Source organism: Pseudopipra pipra, chromosome 4, assembly GCF_036250125.1.
Source record: "Pseudopipra pipra isolate bDixPip1 chromosome 4, bDixPip1.hap1, whole genome shotgun sequence".
NCBI classification, from domain to species: Eukaryota; Metazoa; Chordata; class Aves; order Passeriformes; family Pipridae; genus Pseudopipra; species Pseudopipra pipra.
In genome coordinates, this window is record NC_087552.1 from 24561076 (window position 1) to 24581082 (window position 20007).

At 39.1% G+C, this 20007-nt stretch overlaps 1 protein-coding gene across 2 annotated transcripts in view; it reads right to left on the reverse strand.

Moving 5' to 3' along the window:
- Positions 1 to 20007, reverse strand: part of TSPAN5 (tetraspanin 5) — an 84341-nt gene that overhangs the window by 8847 nt on the left and 55487 nt on the right. The window contains exons 2-5 of one of the 2 annotated variants that reach the window (XM_064651969.1): positions 15026 to 15076; positions 4358 to 4504; positions 2357 to 2527; positions 304 to 429 (exon numbers count right to left, since the gene is read on the reverse strand). In XM_064651969.1, coding sequence (XP_064508039.1) covers positions 304 to 429; positions 2357 to 2527; positions 4358 to 4504; positions 15026 to 15076 — 495 coding nt within the window. The remainder of the gene's footprint in view (positions 1 to 303; positions 430 to 2356; positions 2528 to 4357; positions 4505 to 15025; positions 15077 to 20007) is intronic. The other variant, XM_064651970.1, reaches the window with a different exon arrangement.

Genomic DNA, 20007 nt, shown 5'->3' on the forward strand with positions numbered 1-20007 from the left:
ACTCATTAAGAGCTTCTGCTTTTTATACTTGCTAAAATTAATATTTACATTCAGCCAAGCCCATGGTTCTCTCATTCTAATGAAAAGCAATAGAAAACAAACAATGAAGACTTAAGTTAGCTTAGGATTTTTGCTGTCTGCAGAAAAGTTAGTGGTAAGCTGAGCTTCAAGAACAGAAAGAATACAGGTGGGTGAGAAGGTAATGATTATGCATGATTTCCAGACCAAAAAAAAAAAAAAATCTTGAAGAGTGATTTACAATTGGAACGGCAGACCCATCCTGCCCTCTTGACTGTCACTTACAGCAGGGTCTTTAGTACAGCAAGAGAATGGCACACCACAGCGCTCTCGACTTGCATTGGAATCTGTGCAATTGAAGTAAATATTAAGGTTCCAGTCATCAGCTCCAAAAGCCCCACAGCACTGCCACTAGAACAAAGAAAGGAGAGCTTCTTAACTTTCAGAACAAAAATCTCAGCATTAGTAACACGCATCACTGCTGCCAGTTTCCCTCTAGCTTTCAAAACAAAATCTGACGCTCCCACTGGCTTCTTTTGTTTGGTTGGTTTTTTGGGGGTTTTTTTTGGGGGGGAGGGTGTTTGGGTTTTTTGTTATTGTTGCTGGTTTTGTTTGGGGTTTTTATTTGGGTTTTTTTTTGTTTTGTTGGTTTTGTTTGTTTGGTTTTTGTTGTTGTTTCTTTAAAGACCATTCCAAACCTGTAAGTTGTTCTAAAGTTATTATGTGATTAAAGTTACGTTCACACCCTGCTATGCTGCTCCCTGGAGAGAAACCCGTGGAGTGAGCTGATAAGCCCAAACACCACCACAGAATTGCACAAGCCTACAAGCTCAGCCCAAGGGACAGTAGAGACAAGAGTGTGACATTCTGTCCAGTCTAATTGTGTCCTGGATTCTCAACAGAACTAATCAGCTCTGAGGGCTACACTGGTACTTTAGCCAGTTTGGGGGAACTTCGCCTGTCTGTGCATCAGACTGTATGAACATACTGTTTCTTGAGCATCACACAGTGCACAAATAACATCTTTATTGACTTCTTTAAAGGGTATATTTGCCAAAAGGCAGGCTTAGCCTCTGGCAAACATGTTGAACACACAAAGAACTGCTGAACTGCAGAGAATGGACTGGAGACCAGTGGAGCACTGATGGTTACAGCATTTAAGAAGCTAGCCCAATGAACCCATCTGTGTCAACTTAAAAAAAGTTTTAAAATGTAAAACCCCACAAACAAACCACATTTTTAAAAGCATTGGAATAGCAATTCTCTCTTTCTAGATGTAGCACAGTTCTCTTTGCAATACCTGAATATGTCTTCAAGCACTATCTTTACTGGCTGAAAAAGTAGCCTGCTCTTCAGACTTGTGCTGTCCCTGGCTTACCTGCTAAGAGTGCTAATCCAATAAGGAGAGAAAGCTTTATACAGTGACTGCAAAGTTGGACTGTAGGCTTTTGGTTGCATACAAATGGACCACTGCTTTCAGATGTAGTGACCTCTGACCTTCTCCCAACTGGACAAGATTCAAACCAGTGCAAGGATCCACATCCTGTTACTTGCCATTTTCCCCCCAGGCACATAGAGGCAAATCAAATGTTTAAACTATCTTAATTGTAGAATGTACAAAAATTAGTAAACATGAATTCAAACAACACTTAACCATCTTAGCCACACAGGGTCAAATTCAAAGAAAGTTCATCAACACAGGCCAGAACCGAGTACTGGACCAAGAAGGTACTGATAGAATAACCTGTGTACAAAACTCAGTGCAATTTTCCTTTACACACACTGTTAAGTTACAGAGCTTAACCCTCACAAGTGGGTACATCTCTGGCTTCACCACTCCCTCCTAAGTGCAGATGTAATGTCACTTAGAGAACAAGAGTCACAGAGTTTAGAGTCACAAGAACTCTATGAATGGCCCAATTCCACTAAGTCTACTTCAGCAGAAACAACATTGTAGTTTCATTTGGACCAACCAAATATCTCTTCCACTCTACAGTGTGGTGTAGCAACTCTAACGCTGCTAAAACTACACCAACGTTCATCTTAGAACCAAATTAAGCTTAGAAAATGAATAATTTTTTAAACAGATGTGACATCTCCTACAATAAAATATTTCAACTTAATGCATTTGACACACTAAGTCTTCCAGCATAAGTCACCCCAACTCTCCACCTTGTTTTACTCAGTCATACATCAACAAATAAACCACTTTTCACAGGTACTGTTTGTAGAAGTTCTGTAAAGACAAATATACATACATATATAAATTCAAAAGTATTATACGCTAAAATATTTCTTTAAAGTAAGCTTTAAAAAAAATAAACATAGGCCAACTTACATATTCCTGCGTGAAGTCTATGAGGTTTTGCAAATCAATGTCATCTCGGTATGCTCTGATGTTGTTGTTTATAAAGAAATACAGCTGGTCCTTTATCCAGTCTTTGAAAACAAATGCTAGAACACCAGCAGTCAGCTCCAAGAAGAAAATAATTCCAAGAAATACAGAAAACTATGAAGAAAATAAAAAAGGTTAAAAATATTTTCCTTTATGATCAAAAACTATTTCAAGGCTCATAATTATATCCAGTGATAAGGCTTTATTTGTTTCAGTGCAAGTTCAAGCCATTCTAGCGCACAAGAAATTTTAAAATAAAAATATACCATTTCTTATTAGGGCTGTAGTACAGAAATCTTAATTCTAGTCTAACAAATAATAAAAATGCCAACAAATTCAAACCTTGGCCATTTCACTAGGATTTTCAAAGAGATCCAAAAGAATTCACTGTAAGTTTCAAGAAATGGCTTAGTCACCACATGTAAGGCCCTTGAAAATCCATCTTAATTTCCGCATAGGCACTTATATTTTCAAAGGCATAAACAACCAGTAGTGCCAGTAAAATGTTTTCTACATGACTTCTTCTTTAGCTACTCTCACTGGTAAAGCTTCGCCTAAGCAGACAAAGCAAAAATTGGTAACAGCAGAACTTAATTAATGACTGAGTCAGAGTGGAATGTCTATGAAATGACTCACATCCACATTAAAACCAAATGAGGCTGCTATGATTAATGCAAATGCAATGGATGCCAAAGGCATTACTAATGATCTGCCACTTTCTCTAAGCATTTCCACTGAGTCTACACTGTTTTAGAACACACAGGGGGGCCTGGTATACTGGAACTCCATCCCTTTTGCAACTGCGCCTTTGAATTTCATTTTAATATGCTCTCTGTGTGTGTTCAGATGCATTTTTAATTTCTCCTGCAGCTGTTGTATGGGGAGCTATTTCTGGTTCAGCAGATGGGTTCATTTTAGGCAAGCTAAGAGAAGCAAGGAAGAAGAGAAAAAAAAGTGTTACAAGCTGCTTTATAAATGCCTCAAGAACTGTAACTCTCAGTTGCCTCCTCCCCATATACAACATGTCTGTGGGAGCCAAATGTGTCACTCGGAGGCAGTTATTTCCCTGAAAGCCTTTTCATGTATATATTAACCGCTAATGGTTATGGAGACACAGCTATTACCCAGGCTGTGCCCACCTCTGGAAGTGGGAGTGGTGGAGGAAAGAATCTTTACATTTTTATTATAAATCTTCAATTTATCTAAAATGGAACTGTCATCCTCATCTTCAAAGCTCACAGGAGGAAGGTTTTCAAAAAAACAGAACCAAGCTACTTAGCTAAAGGAGTTCTGCACACTGAGGTATGACTGCATATCAGCAACTCCTTTCCTAACCAACAGTCCAGCCCAGAGTTCAAGAAGACAAGTTGCATTTTCTTTACACATCCTGGGCACATTCTCCTCCCTTCCTCCTTCTCAGGCCCCAGCACTGAAAGTAAGCATTGAAGCCTTTCCAAATTAGCTACACAGCACAGACTGAGGATATCAGCAAGCAACCCCTCCTAACAGTCCTATCTCCTCTGTGCCATGGGGAGCACTTGCACAGTAGAAGCCGCATGGGTCACATTCAGGGGTGTATGTACATCCCTTGTATTTCACAGGCAGCTTATTATGGCCTCCAAGTTAAACACACAGATTCTCTGCAGAAATTTCTCTCTTTTGTGACAGGAAAGCAAAATGTTAGGCTATATCCATATGAAAAACAGTAATTCCATGTTATGATTCTTACCGCCAATAGTTTTGAACCTTAAGAAAACACAACTAGTAAGCACTAGAGACTGAAGAGCTGTAAAGTGTTAAAAGTTAAGTGCTTTTGTGGTACTCTCACACAGGATAACACCTTCCTCCCCAAAATACATTTTAAAAGCTTCACACAGTTAAGCAGAACAGATAACATGACACACTGTGTAACTGATGAATGCCAGAGCTGCAAAGGCTACTTACAAATTTGAGGAGAAAAGTATTTTCTCGTAAAGCTCCAATGCATCCTGCAAATCCCAAAATGAACATTACTCCTCCCACCACTAGGAAGAGCCAAACAGGATCAAAGCCTCCCAGGTCGGTGATGGAGGAGATATTGGACAGCACTCCCTGGGAAAGAGACAATGCCAAGAATTAGTTACCATGTTCAGCTTTCAGTTGTACAAATTCTGCTTGCATTTTTCTTTTTAAAAAGGTAGAAGACTGTAGCAAAATAAATGTTCTGCAGTACAGCAAGAAAACACAAATAAGAAAATCTTTGCATTCCAGAAGAGATAAAAAGTGCAATTATGTACAACATTTCTGAATCAACATGTGAATGAACAACAAAATGTGTTTCTAGAGTCTTCTATGAGAAACCCACAGGGCATTTCCTGCTTCTGCAGCAATACGAAGTAGTCTGCCAGAAAGTCAGAAGAGATATTTGAACAAAACTTAACTCAATCTTATTACCCACGATGAGGTGTGTTTTACATATCATATACACCATTTATGTAAGCACACAGTTACACATGCTATGACAGAAAAAGCAGTCAACAGTAATAAAACCAACTTGAATTTAGTCCTAGGTTGCAGCACCTTGCAACAAAAAATTCTACACTCAATTCTGACAAACTACATACCTGGCCAATTCAGATTCAGGCATCTCCAGTGCCAAAACCTCGTTCTAGAAATAAAGTGGCTACTGACTAATTAGTTAGCAGTAAAAATTTGAAAATAATGTGAAGTCTCTTAGTGGGACATAAGACAGTCTAAGGACTTGTCTTGGGATATGGTTTACACTAACTTAGGTTAGACCTATCATATGTTAAATCACATATGCTGTGTTTTAGATATGACAGTCAGCACAGTCTGCTTGTAATGCCATTTTCGCCTTAGAAGCAGAGCTTGGGTTGTGATGCCAGTAATCCCTTGGCTGATGCTGAACAGATGGGTCATATCAAGAAGCAAGTACAAAGTCTCCCTTATTCCAGTGTGTTTGCACAGCAACAGTTACAGTTTCCTAAACCCTTTTGGCAGAAAAAAAATGCTGAAGTGTTACTATTTCTTCATTCCCCTCCCTGGTGCTGTAGGTCAATGCAAAGCACACTGCTGCATTTCCTCAAAGAACTCTGAACCCAGGCTGAGCGCTTTGGCTACTGCTTCCTACTAACTCCTGAATATTGCTGTGGCTTGAAAAGCAGCAATATAGACCTTTACATCTACAGCTCCTTATTTGCAGAATTATTAGATTCTTCATCCTTTTCCTTTTTCCTGTTCATATCCCCTTTGTTTCTTTGAAATAGTCCCAAACCAGCAATAATTTAGAAGGAAATTATTATAACCTTATTTCCAGAAGTTGATATTAACATTTTTAATGGATGACTGTTCACAACCGTAGCTTTAGACCTGTGATTATTTTATATATATAAATCTATTTTGGGCCACTCAAAACATACCAATTATCATGCTACCAATATTTCTAACACATTACTTCATGTAGTCTGCAACCACTTTCATAGAGTTTCCCAAGTAAAACTGACATTGAACAAGTAGTAGACAAAGACAGTACTCAAAGTTTTTTAATTCTTCAGACAAGGACAGACTAGATAAAAATATACACATTGTTCTCCAATCCACACATCAAGGAGCCTTAGAAAAGTCCAGTATGCTAAAAGCAAAAGAAAAACCTGACTACAACCCAATCCTAAAGTATGAACAATAATCCAACAGCATGAATGACATTCTCAAAGCGGATTCTTTTCCCTCCTACTACAACAGGCTATTGCCTGACAGAGAGGGATGAAAAAAAATTTTAAAACAAATCAGATTCATCACTTTCCTCCTACATTACATATAGTACTAGCCTTACTGTCATTCATTAAAAATGCAAAAATAGATGTAAGGAGTGACATAACACAACTCAAAGCCAGCACTACTATCAAAGCAAACCAGTTAGCCCATCCCCTCTTCTGGGACCATCTAAGCAAATAGATGGTACACACCAGCATGAAATGAACACTTACCTGTCATTAACACTTATATCAGCTTGTGCAAAAGTTTCCCACTACTTTTGTTTCATTACATTTGTCATAGAAAAGAAATCCAAGACAACTTTCTGGCTAACAAGCCAGAATATAAACAGTACGATCCAATAACACAGAAACCTTTGAAAAAATCAGGGCCTTTGGCTATGGCCATACACAAGATAGGAAGCATGACCTCTGCCTCAAGGGAAAAAAAAAAGCTACTGAAATGATGTCTTCACTAAGTTTAAAGTCCTTTCTTCTGTGCCTATATAGTTACCACAAGATGAGAATAAATTCTACCTTAAAGCAAGTACTACTACTCTTTTCTTTTAATATTAGCTGATTTTGAAATTGATGGACCATAGAATAGTAGAGGGAAAAAACAGTCACTGGATAAAGGATGTTGCCTTTGTATTATTTGTATTTACTTTAAAAAAATCCAAGATGGATGAACAGCCATTTAAGTCTCCTTTTGTATGACACTTAGTCTTTCTTTAAAAACACACAAAACGAAAAAAAACCAACAAAAACTCCAAAGAAAATTACTACGCTAAATCAACCTCTTTCCGTATGAAAGTAGTAAAATTCAAATGAAAAGAAATCTAGGTGAAATTCAGCTCACATCTGTGGACTCTTAGAGAAGCTAGTCATAATATAAAGTGTAGTAAGAAACGCCTCCCTTTGCATTTTGCCACACTGCCATGAAAGTCAATGGCAGTAAAATTTATTGAACCAGTGTTATACTGTTTTTCTGATCATGCCCTTTCCCACTTTACTTGATTTTCTAGCACAGCTGGGCTCTTAGCACCCTAGCATGTAACATGTTGGCCAGTCACCTGGCACAAGTCACTTATCCCATCTCTCATCTCTTCCAGGTTCCAGCTTCTCAGGGTAGCAATGATTTGACATGTACTGAAATAAAACAACACAAGCTTTATCTGCCATTGTTTGCTGTCCTTAGAAAGCATCTTATGTGCATCTGTTGCTAATGCACACATGGCTATCATAAGCCTAGCTTGGCTAAATCCCAAATCATACATCCCGACAATGCAAAGCACATACTGTGTAATTCTTGTTTGTACTGCATATGCTCTCTGCATATGAACCCCAAGTTATCAGTATTCTGAAGGGACATCTCAGGACATACAATCTTCAGAGAGGCTTTGGCAATGAAACAATAGCCAGCAGTGGGAATGAGAAACACAGACAATGCTCTGTGGTTACAGTTAGAGATGCACAGGGGTAGTCTGATAGAAGATTACTGCTTGAAATACAGTTTTCTGGACACTTAAAGATAAGCTCTCTGAAGATAAAGTGGTGCAATACCCTGAAGAAAAGCATATTTTGCTTCAATCAGCGGGCAACAACTGGGGAATATTATCTCACTTTATACTGTTAAGAAGAACTAAACGTACAGTCCTCTAGGCACATACTCTTCCTATCCACCACAGGTTTCTGTAATGCCTACTGTACCTACTACCACAGTATTCAGTATTGTTTGGCTGCAATGGCTACTGCTAGGGAAAGTTTGACAGAAATATAAAACCAGCTGGTAGTGATCAATTCTGTCTTCATCCCATCTTTAGCCAAAAGCAGAAGGGAATGTTTACAGAGGTGCTTGAGCAGAGGATCAAGAATCTCATATTCTAAGAGGATCAAGAATCTCATATCCTAACACTGCATCCTCCAGTGATCTGCTCTGAATCCTCGGGCTGAGCAGTCAGTCATGGTGACTGACTGTCATATATGATGACTGTCCACTTCTCTCTTGCATCAACGCAACATCTAAACAAACCACCTCGAAGTAGTTTAGCATCAGGCTTTCTACAAATGCAAGGTATTTTTCCTCAGCAATGCTACTGCAGTTGCCCAGTAGCAGTTCAACCTTTATTGTTAAATAGTTGCAGGTACTCTGATACTTCAACTTCTAAAAGGAGGAACTTTTTTCTTCCTCTAAACACACATTCTCATTTTGGAAGCATGGTTATTTTTGAGGTACATGCACATCACGTTCTTAGTAGTTTAGGCACGTGTATAATCTGTATTTGGCAGGAAACACTTTGTTTGTAAAAAGCTACATACTCAAATATTTTACTTCTCCCCATGGTGTCAACTTAGGGCTCTGCTGTAGTCCCACAAGGAGAGCCAGTAGGACATGTTCCCTGGCTGAGCTCCAGATCATCTGTTTGCTCTGTTCCTCCATCCTCCATAGCTTGCTGTACATAACAGTGCATGAGTTGTTAATTAATCTTTTAATCCAACACAAGTCAAAATTTGTTTGGGGTAGTGAAACAACAAAAACATCATCCATATGTGAACTAAAATACATAACAGTGAAGTTATTAGAAAAGTTCCTTTATTTGTGAAATGTATTTCACTTCAATCACTAGGATGCAATGATGCACGGATGGAACAGGAAAGACTGATCTCATATTTCTACCCCACCCCATCTCCATTTTGTACTTTTTAAGATCATCAGAACAACTTGTACTACTTTCCAGAGACAGGTCCCTGATTCCAGCTCCTGCCTTTGGTGCACATCTGCATTAATATTTCAGGTCAGATCCAGCAGTTCATTTGACGTGATCACACACTAGCTGTGCTTCAGTCCACATCAGTCCCAGAGCACACACACTAGATTACTTATAAATGAAGATGTGCCCCTGGAACATAATTCACGCTCCAACCACTAGCAGGTATTCAGTTCATGAGATCACCCTAGAACTAAGCTGAAGAGAATTCAAACCCTTTCAAAACCTGTAGAGTTTGCAAGCTGGATCTTCAACACCATTTCCTGTTCTATTGGTCCACACTGTCTGCATTTAGCAGGCACAGCCTCTGCACGCTGAACCCAAAGCAAGACAGTCATCTTGGCTGGAACAGTGCCTCAGTGTTGTCACACCTGTACAGTCTGATGCGATCCTGGGTTCCTGATGAGGCCAAAGAGAAGGAAGTCACAAGTGCACTAACAAGCTAGTGAGATTTCCAGATGGTCTGTTGTTGTGAACAGCTGCTGATTTAGCAGGCCCAGTACCACACTGCAAGGCAAGAGAACAGCATCAACTGAAACACCAGGCAGCAGCAATTTTGAAAAGCTGATCCTGTAATGAAAATTCAAGGCATACTGAGTCAGAGACACCTTAGGAGAATCATCATCCTAGGGAACAATGGGGTAATACACTGTGAGAGTAGGATGGGAGAAATCAGCTACTTTTTATTTTCTATTTCCTCCAAGATGGGGAAAAAAAACTTCTCTGTTGCAGAATTCCATTACTGGGAGAAAAAAAAAAAGAAAAAAAAACAACCAACCCAGAAGATCAAAAAAAGATTTCTTCTTTGCAAACTGAGGTTTAGCCTTTTCACAGGCTTGACTGTGGGACTTAGAATCACCGGTAAACAGGAGCACGTGGGGGGGATGGTAAATAAAAGTATTTCCAAATGCATGATTTTAAAATGGAAAAATGTCTCTCTGCTTTGTTAGTCATAAAATCCATGCAGTTTCTCCATGCTGCGCATCTGAATGAGAATGGGGAACAGAACAATAGTCATTGAAACATGCCAAATTAATTCTACTTCGGAATTTTGTCTCCGCAAGCAAGAAACTAGCTGGGAGATGTTTACAAATCTTATTTCCTTGATTTGTGTTGGTTTTGCATATCCCACAGCAAACAGTAAAAGCAGCAGTGTCTAATAAAGGAGAATGACTAGTTTAACTTTCTTGCCCTGACAAAGGAGAGTTCAATAGGTGAATAACCGGCACAAATACATTACAAGACACAAATTTTTAGATATTTCAGGATTAAGGGCTATAAAGTGTTGGAACACTAGTAAACTATTTAGAAATCTGTTTAGATTACTCATCTTCATGTACTGAAATTTAAACAAAATGTAATAGTGAATATTAGTATCCCTCACTCTCTTCCTCAATCACGTAAAATCCACACACAGCCCTGACTTAGAGGCAAGATATATGCTTTGGGTATCCTTCAGCCCATAAGGAACCACAGGATACGTGCAGTTTCCTTGCTGGCAATAATTTTTAGAAGAACTGTATGATAGGCATGTATGCATAACAATTATAGAGTGACTAATGTATCACTCCTTCTTGATGTCTGCCACTCACTGGGACAGTAAGAGAAGTGAGAATTTTTTCCTGAAAACAACTGTGGTTTTCACTTCAGGGCAAAGAGTGACAGACTTGGTCTGACAAATTGTGACTGTTTCTATGTAGGGAGTTTAGCCTTTCCCAGAACACCAAAGTGGGCCCAAATCACCTTATATTAACAAGTAAAAGTGTACCTTAAAACTTGAGATCCAGATTTAGAGCTCCTGCTCACTAAGAATACTATGCTGGCATACAGAGGTACCATACTGGTACTCCAAACTGCACACAACTTGTTCTGAGCTGGAGTGTCTTACAGTTATGCTGATTTAACAGGAAAAGCCTAGAAACCAAACTTATGCACATAATCAACTTCTTCCACTTCTCCCTCTTCATTTCAGTAAACTTAATACACGAACTGAGTTTAATCAACAAAATATGCAAGGATCTGCAGATTTCTTCCCTACTTTAGTATCTCTACTTTTGCTACCTTCTAAAGAGTTTACCCCAAAACCACAGTTCTTTCCTTCTAAAATGTGTGTCCCCATAGACAGTCTTGTAAGGTTTCAGAAGACGTAACAGCAATTCATCATTAGGGTCACTACTCTTGAATATAAATCTCCTGGAGGAAGCCAGGAAGCTTATTTTCCAAAGCACCTACTGGCATCATACCATGAACAGCCCTAGAGATCACAAAATCTAATATATACAACAGAGGAGGGAAATAGACATTTTTGTACAAGTCTAGTTTATTTTTAAAGAGTCAACAGAAGGCATGACTTGAAGTGGTTAAAAAAAAACCAGTGAAATATAAACTTTTTCCCCTGTTGCTGAGCAAAGGTAGTATAGGTTGCTGGAGCTTAGTATAGACTCTTTATATGTTAAAAATGTTCATGTCACTGTTGCAGGGAGGAGGGTGGAAATCAGCTGCCATGGATGAACTATTTTATGGTACAAGCCCAAGTCTAGCATGCCTGAAAACACTGCGAGACTGTGAGCTATACAGTACATCCATGTATAGATCGCTTTATTCGTCCTCGGAGTTTACTGCCCCCACCCACCCCAGCTCTCTTTCAGGTTCATGACTCAGAATGCTAATTGCCCAGTTTTTGTTTAGGGCTGGCTGACTGGCTGTCAAGTCAATTCTTTTGCCTATTTGACAAATGAGCTCTTTTGCCTCCCTGCAAAGGCCGTAAGGAAGGTCACGAGACTGTATATTGTGCTTTTCTTCTTTACAAGAAAGTTTAAAGGGGAGAATTCAAGACAACTTAGCAAAAAAAGAGAAAGTAGCCACCAAGTTCACAAATCTACCATAAACTGGTTTTAGCCAGCAGCAAATGGGACTTCTGAAAAGTGTGGATTTCTTTTTGTCCTGCAGTTTTAATGTGGCCTGGAATGCTATCTTTTTACTTTAAAAAGATTCTGTGAAGTAGCAAAAGTATATACAAGTTGATGGCCAGGCTATAAAACCACACAGCTGGATATAAAGTCACACGATTCAAAACAAAAGTAAATCAAAATACTCGACAGCACCAAATTAAGTAGGAGTCCTTCTGAAGACCCACTCCTGCAAAAAAACCTTACAAATTTATGTTTATACATTATACAATAACAGCATCAAGTTCAACTTTGATAAAGACTTAGTTCATTGGGCAGCAGCAAGTCTTCGCAGAATGGCTGAGGTCATCTGGTCATCCAGATCTGGCTGCCTCGGACCATGTCCTGACTCCTTTTGAAAAATCTCCAAAGAGGGAGACTCCAAATCATCTTCGGGCAAACTGTGCCAGTGCTCAGTCACTCTCACAGTAAAAACATATGTGTTCCCTGATGTTCAGAGAGAGCACCTGCTGTGTTTCAGTTTGTGCCCAGTGCCCCCGTCACTGGGCACCACTGAAAACAGCCTGGCTCCACCCTCTTTGCACTCTTGCTTCAGGTATTTACATACATTAAGAGTCCCCTGAGTCTATTCTTCTCTGGGCTGAACAGTTCTATCTCTCTTAGTTTTTCCTTGTAGAAGAGATGCTCCAGTCCCTTAATCATCTAGGCAGTCCTTTGCTGGACTCTCCAGTATGTCCCTCTTGTACCGGGGAGCCCAGAACTGGCCCAGGTGTGGCCTCACCAGCGCTGAGTAGAGGGGAAGAATTCCCTCCCTCAACTTGCTGGCAACACTCTAGTACAGCCCAGGACACCACTGGCCTTCTTTGTCGCAAAGACACACCACTGGCTCAAGTTCAACTTTGTGAACACCAGGACTCCTGTGTCCTTCTCTGACAAGCTGCTCTGTTGTCTTACAACAGCCCACAAAGCCTAAGGGATATCCAGTCCAGCCTTAGGCAAGAATCAGTCTAACTAGAGAAGTGCTTTTCAGTTAAGATACAGATCTCTCAAACCTTGGGCGTCACCTACTTGGCTTTCATCTCCAAATCCTCATCTGCAGTAAGAACAACTCTGCCTGGGATCTAACGCATCTGCCCCCCACTAAGTTACACAGGGCCTATGTATCTGGAACCTGATCCTGCTGACTGCAGCTTTTGGCCATTGCCTGTCCTCTGGAGAGCTGAGTGAAATAAAGACCTCAAATTAGCTTGACACAAGTCCATTTTTCCACAGCTCTTGCTACAAAACTGTAGCAAGAACTCAAATCTGTCTATGCTCAGGAGTTGTGTGGTTCAGCTACACCTACATGGCATTTTGTTTGTTACAACCATAAACTGGCAGAGTCCACACTAAGCACTGCAAGACACAACAGCTAAAAAAGCTGGGAAAAGATGCTCATTTTCAAGGAAAAACCTGTGCTTTATACCAATAAAGAGTATTTTATTTATTAATTTCTAAAGGAAAACCTACAGCATATGGAGCCTGAGCTAACAAATATTAAACTGCTGTAGGTGGTTTTATTTGCTTGTCTTAAAAACAACATGGCATTTTCTTCCACTTTCAGAATCTGATTAAAAATGGTTTAAGATGACTTGGTAACAGATGTCCAAACCTCAAGTAAAAACATGACCTATGACTTCTGGCTATTAGCAACTATGAATTGAATACATTTTTCCTAGGAAAAGGTGCATGCATTCCCATATAGAAAATATGTAAACCCTAAAAAAAACACTACTCTGCCAGAACACCTTCTAGCTGTAGGACTGGCATACTTTAGACTTCAAACACTAGACTACAGCTGATTTTCCTATGGCTGCTCATTCATGCTGAAGAGGAATCACTTCTATTACCTACTCCAATGAAACAAAAATGTCTAAATCTCTTCTAGAAAACCACTCCAAAATAATGCTGTTCTCTTTGGCTTAGACACAGGTACAAAGCTCTGAGATTATGCTCAGAGTATTAAAAAAGACATGTTTTTACACCCTTGCTGAATGAAAATAGACACAGCTATTGAACCTACCCAACACCAGTATTATATGGTATATAAATATATATATAAGTGTATATAGTGTGAGTTAATTAATATCCCATTAGTATTCGTATTACTTACATTCAAGGCATACGCAGAGAGCAATTAGAATCTAAGTTAACAACTCACTTCTGAACCAGAAAAATTTGTTGTGAATTTTTAAGTGGCAAAACTTCAGAGCTTCCAATGTGTTTGTTGTGTTATTTGTTCTGCTGCAAGTGCCAGTTATAATGCATTAAGTGAACATCAATTTGTAACTTACTCAGTGTTTTCCATTAAATGAAGAAAAAACTATTATGTAACTGAACTTCATAGCACCATTGTTATCGGCCAGGTTTTGTTATTTTCAATTTTTTAAACAAAGAAGAAAAGGAAACTCTGGCTTTAATTTTAGCTGATGTCTTTTAGCGAGCCAACTCTTCATCCAGTAACCCCAGATATACTGACTTGTTTTGTATAGCATGTCTTGATATTTCATCTTCTTCTCAACTTCAGCAGCAAGCAAATTAAAAATTGGGCTCTGGTTCACAAATGTTTTCTCTTTCCCTGCCTGCTCCCCACACATATACACACTTCCCATTTTGAAGATGATTTTACAGTCTTGCAACAGAGAGTGTTCCCTAAAGGTTTGCCTTGATTTTCAGGGCTCATTTTGTTTCTCTTTTTTTTGTTGTTGTTGTTTTAATAGGAACAGCAAGTAACATGCTATGTTAGGGCAAAGCCAAGCAGGCCTATTTTCAGGAAGCTGCTTTATAAGACATGTAAGCTCCCTCTCCATTTCCTGGGGACACACAGAGTGGAGACACACTGCCAATACTGCCTCAGTAAAGGGTTCTGGTATCTGAGCTGCAGTTTGAGTGTGCAAGGCCTGAAATGGTTATTTTATGTGCGAGTGTCGAACACGACGTCTTGCCAAGGTATTCTTGGGAAAAATGCCAATGATGTTCCTCTAGGTGACCCAAGCCAAGGTTTTATTTGACAGAGCGGTTTGATTTTGTTTCAGTAGAAAATGTGTGTGGACCCAAAATACACAGCATATTACTATTTTAACATTTCATCAGAAAAAGAGAGATTAAGAAGAAAAACAAAATTTGGTGCTATATTCAGCTTACCTTCTCATTCCATGCCCACAATCCAATCCCAAGAAATGCTATGCCAAGGAACTAAAGGAAAAGGAAAAAAAATATCAGAGCAGGAACTAGAAATTTATGGTGGCTTTTTTACAGGGTTTTTTGGGGGGTTTCTTGGTTTATTTTTTTTTAACATACACATTGATTCATCTTCTCTGTTGGAGAATCAATTTTATCAGGACTGAGAGACACTTATAATATGTATCTCGTTGTTTATTTCACAACTCAACCATTGTAACTTGAAGAATTTAAAACTTGCACAACTCAGGGATGTTCCACATAGGAATAGTAAGTGCAGTAAGTGTCACTTTATCAGCACTGAGCAAGTTAAGCTCTTTTTGAGTTTGCCAGATTCAAAGCAGACTCCACCATCAAGCAACACATTATTTTACTATTGTATTACCACCACCTGCACAAAGCATCTGTCCTCACAATGCTCTCCCAGTGAGAGAAAGTGACTAAAAGAAAGTCCTAGACATGCATGTATTATCAATTTTAGCAATGCTGTCCACAGAAAATAACCTATGACTGGGGGAGGGAAATAATAAAAACAATACTGGTTTGAAAGACTAAGAACTTTTTAAAGCCCTGAAATCAACACTTTACAACTTTTCTGATACTGAGCATTTCTGTATTTAATAAAGGAAGTTAACATTCCCTTTCTCCTCCAAGGGACTCAAAAGCTCCAAACTCAAAAGTTCCCTTTCCTCCACTAAGGAAAAGGGAACAGCGCCCCAGATTTTGTTACATCCCTGTATTTCTCCATTCCACTGAATAATTTAGAGGGCATCACCTCCCTCCAAATCTACAGGGTTTCCATACAAAATCTACACTAAAGATCAGTGAGACAAGCAAAGCAGGCAGAACAAGCATTCCATCTCCCAACATCATTACTGCATATTTGGCATGATACAGTAGCTATCATGTAAAATGTTTAAAAAACACACAGCAAATGTATGAGCACATCTCCAAATGTCCATCTGTCCAACTAGCATATCTGGTTTTTAAAACCTAAGCGCTAACTAAAAAGAAAACTATATTCACATTAGTATTAGAACACATAATGGATTGTTGCTCAGGCATAAGACTCTGGTCTTCTTTGTGGTTTCTCCACACTGCATTGGCGTGAACTTACTCTGGCACACAAGTACTTTTTCTCTTAAGATCTGTGTAAACAGTTAAGTATCCTAATGATTTTTCCTTTGCAGAACAGGACAAAAGTGGGTTTCTGTTGAAAAGTGGGAGGAGGCAGGAACATAAACTTTAAAAGCTTTCCCAGAAGTGATTTCAATGTTTTCAAAGAAAGATTCCTTCTTCCTTACATGCACTTTTTTTTTTTGAAGGGGCACTTTTAGCTTTGTACCACAACAATACGTGTAAAGCATAACCCAATATCAAGTGGAGTATGTTCACTGCAATGCCCTGGAGTTCCCTAACGCCCATGTCATTTCTGTGACTTTCTCCTCCAAGTGTGCTTTTCCAGCTACCCAAAGGACCATGCATACTGGGAATGAAACTTTTTTTTTTGATTTGAAGAGTCATGACTGTAAATTTAAACAATACTACTAGTTAGCATTCTTCAAAGGAAACCGTTGCAGGCTTGGCCACATTTTAACATAAGATAAATGAAATTTTTCCTAGATGGAAAAACATAACTGTTGGTCAAGAAAGTCTTACTTCCACAGCCTTAATTTTCATAAAGTATGAAAGGTGGATTTGAGAAAGTCGGTACAGCTTCCTGTGATACACTACCTGAGCCAAAAAAGGTCATCTTACCTGTATCATGACTGCTTTTTTTATTATGGTTATAAAGCTTGCCAGAAGAGCGTGTGTAATCCTCCTGACTGCAGTGATTATTTGAAATTTGAGATGAAGCTGTTCAAGTTTCCAAATCTCTCAGACAAAGATCTTTTTTGCAGCAACAGTCTCCTTTCCTTCTTTTTTACACAGCCAAAGGCACAATAGTTGAAGGAACAAGAGTTAAGGGGGGGGGAATAGCTATAGTATTATAAAAATCCATAAGTTGCATTTGGAAGTGGCAAATTGTTATTGGTAAGAGGTATAAAAAATTATGTTTTGCAAAAAGCTTAATATGGTTTTGAACAGAACAAGTGTGGAAAACCAGAATGAAAGAATTTTATCAGTGCATACGAATGTAACTTTACAGCCATACACATCAGCTGCAAGTCTGGCTCAGATCCACTCGCTTTACATACTTAATCTAGTCAAGTGTCCTGATCCTTCACCAGAAGTTGAGACTTAAGGATAAGATTACCTCATGGGTTGTAAAAGGTGACTTAGACTACAGGGTCTCAAGCCAGGCCTCCATTTACAGACTGGGTAATCAGACTGTACTATACTAAATTGAAGCACCGAAAAAACTGAGATTGTCAAGCTTCTGTCAAGAAAAAAAAAAAAAACCAAAACTCAAAGTTTTCAAGAGGCTCAAAAAATTGCATGCTGCTCAGTCCTCTCCATACCCTAAAACAGAAATGCTCTTTTGAGCAGATAAAAAACAGGAACAATGAACAAGATCCATTAGGTGAAAAAGGTTCAGAATGAAATCATGAACTCTCATATGATACTACAGAAACCAAAAGCTTAATGGCGTTCAGAAAAAAGAGATCAGATAAATTAACGGAGGATCCATAGCTATTGAAACGTGATTCTGATGCAGCTCCTGGCTCAAAGTTTTTACGCTGTTGCTCATTGGGAGATTACAATCAGGGAAAGATCTCTGTGTGCATGCTTTTTGTTTAAATGTCTCTCGCCTTGGAGAAACTCCACTTGCATTACTTGAGATAAAATATAGAGGTAGGCAAACCACTGACCTAAGCCCTTACAATCACACCCTAAAAAGGCCCACCTTCACAGAAACACAGCCTGCTATGGCAACAAAGCACATAGGAAGGCTATCACTAATCCCCACCGGAAGAAGACAGCTGTTCATGAGAAGACTTACACCTCTCACCAGGATTAACTTTGGATTTTCTTGACAATTATGAAATAAACTCCTGCATAGCCTAAAAATACCTGGAAGTGCTTAGCAAAAATCCCTCTATTTGCTCTTAGAACCAGAAGTAAAACTGGATGCATATCGTGATTATCTTGCAGCCCTTCTGCAGATGTCTCAAAGACAGTCTTGTTCTGCTTGCTTGCAACCATAAAGAAAATCTCTTCGCATCTGAAGCACACGGGAAGATGGTGAGATGGCACACACATAATCTCAGTTAAGTCTGGAAAATTTAGTTTATATCCACTAAATTATTCCAATGAGCAATAAAAAGGTGGAAGTTTGCCTCATTATCTACAAAACACTTAACAGAGAAAAAGTCTCAATTCTCCACAGACATCAAGTAAGACCATTTGGCCTAACTATAAATGGTCACTGGATCTGGTGCAGAGCTTGTAAAATCTTGATACTTTTCCTTTTTATAAAATAATTTGCAGGAGAATATTAAAACATTCCTCTGGAATATTAGCCTTACAAAAAAACAGGCATAGCAGTACTTTCTCAGCCATAGGTTTTCTATTCACAAACATAAAACAAATGTGCTCCAATTTCTTCTTCTATTAAGACTATATGTATTTAAAAATAGAACATGTAGCAGTACTTTTACTGTTACCCTGCTTGTAAAATTCACATGCAGTTTTCAGAAGTGAATTGATCAATAAGTGTTTCAAGCTGCACATACCTTATTCTCGGTCTTGCCTGGGTGGAGGAAAATGATTCTTTGTTGCTAGGGATGCAGCACCATACAGCACAGCAGTGCATTTAAAGGCTACTGGGGCAAATACTAACAGAAACACTAGAAAAACTTTGAGAGGAGCTTAATTGTAGAGGGATCAGACATGACTTCACATACTGAAATTTTCATCTCAGCTGACATTCTTAAATAACTTGGTACCAGTTTTCAACCAAAAGGATGACAGCAGCAGGCCAAGCAGTAAAAGGTTGGTTAATGTGCCACGTGTATAAACCAGTGTATGTACAAGTGTGGTTACATTAAAGACTTGTGAGAGACAGAACCCTAGCGCAGCCACCTAATTTCACCTTCCCCATAACAACACAAACACGCTATCAGAAGCCTGCCAAAATTGTCAGAGTTCAGAACTAGAGCTTACTTGCAAGAGCTTTTTTGGTGTTTAGCCTCATATTTTGGCAGCGTGAAAACCTTCCACCTGCCCTTCCCTGAAGGTGCAAGAACTTTGTGCACAATGTTAGCAAGGACTGTTAGCAAGGAGATCTATAAGGATTCCTATGGGCACTTCGGTGTTTCTTCCATGGCAATATGCTATAGGTTATTCACAGAGCAAGACTTCCTTCTGTGTGAGTTAAGTCAGCACAGCACAGAAATACAAGGTACAGTATTTTACTGACAAGCACAGCGGTGATCAGGACAACATGAAGTGTAGTATTTCACATCCTGAAATTCAATCAAGGAAACACAGGACTTCTGAGCTTTGTATATATATAAAGCAGTGCTGACAAGCTCCTGACTGACTCCAAAACCCCAGATGAACAATTTTTCCCTAAGCACTTCCTCTGCAGCATTCTGTGCTCAGACTCAGAGATATTTCAGCCAGAATACTCACTGCTTTCTTTAAAGTACTTTATGCCAAATCAGTCATTTTGCTTTTGAAGCCGGGGCAAAAAGGAGCTCTGTCTGTCAGAGCACAAAGGATTTTGTTCTTGGTTTTGTTGCTTGTTTGTTTTTAAGTAGCTCTGACAGAAAAAGCACCAAGCCAGAAATTAAAATAAGGTTTCACACAGGTTTTTTCTCCCCTTCATGCCACTGATGTGTACTCTGCTTAAAATATGTCAGCTAGCGTTCTTGCAAAAAGATCTTCTCAACCCTACAGCTTTTGCCTGAACCAATATCACATGGAAGGAAGGTATCAGAAGTCTGCCCTTGTTTCTTTTTCCATACACCCCAGTCTCAAGAACTTTTCCATTCTCAACA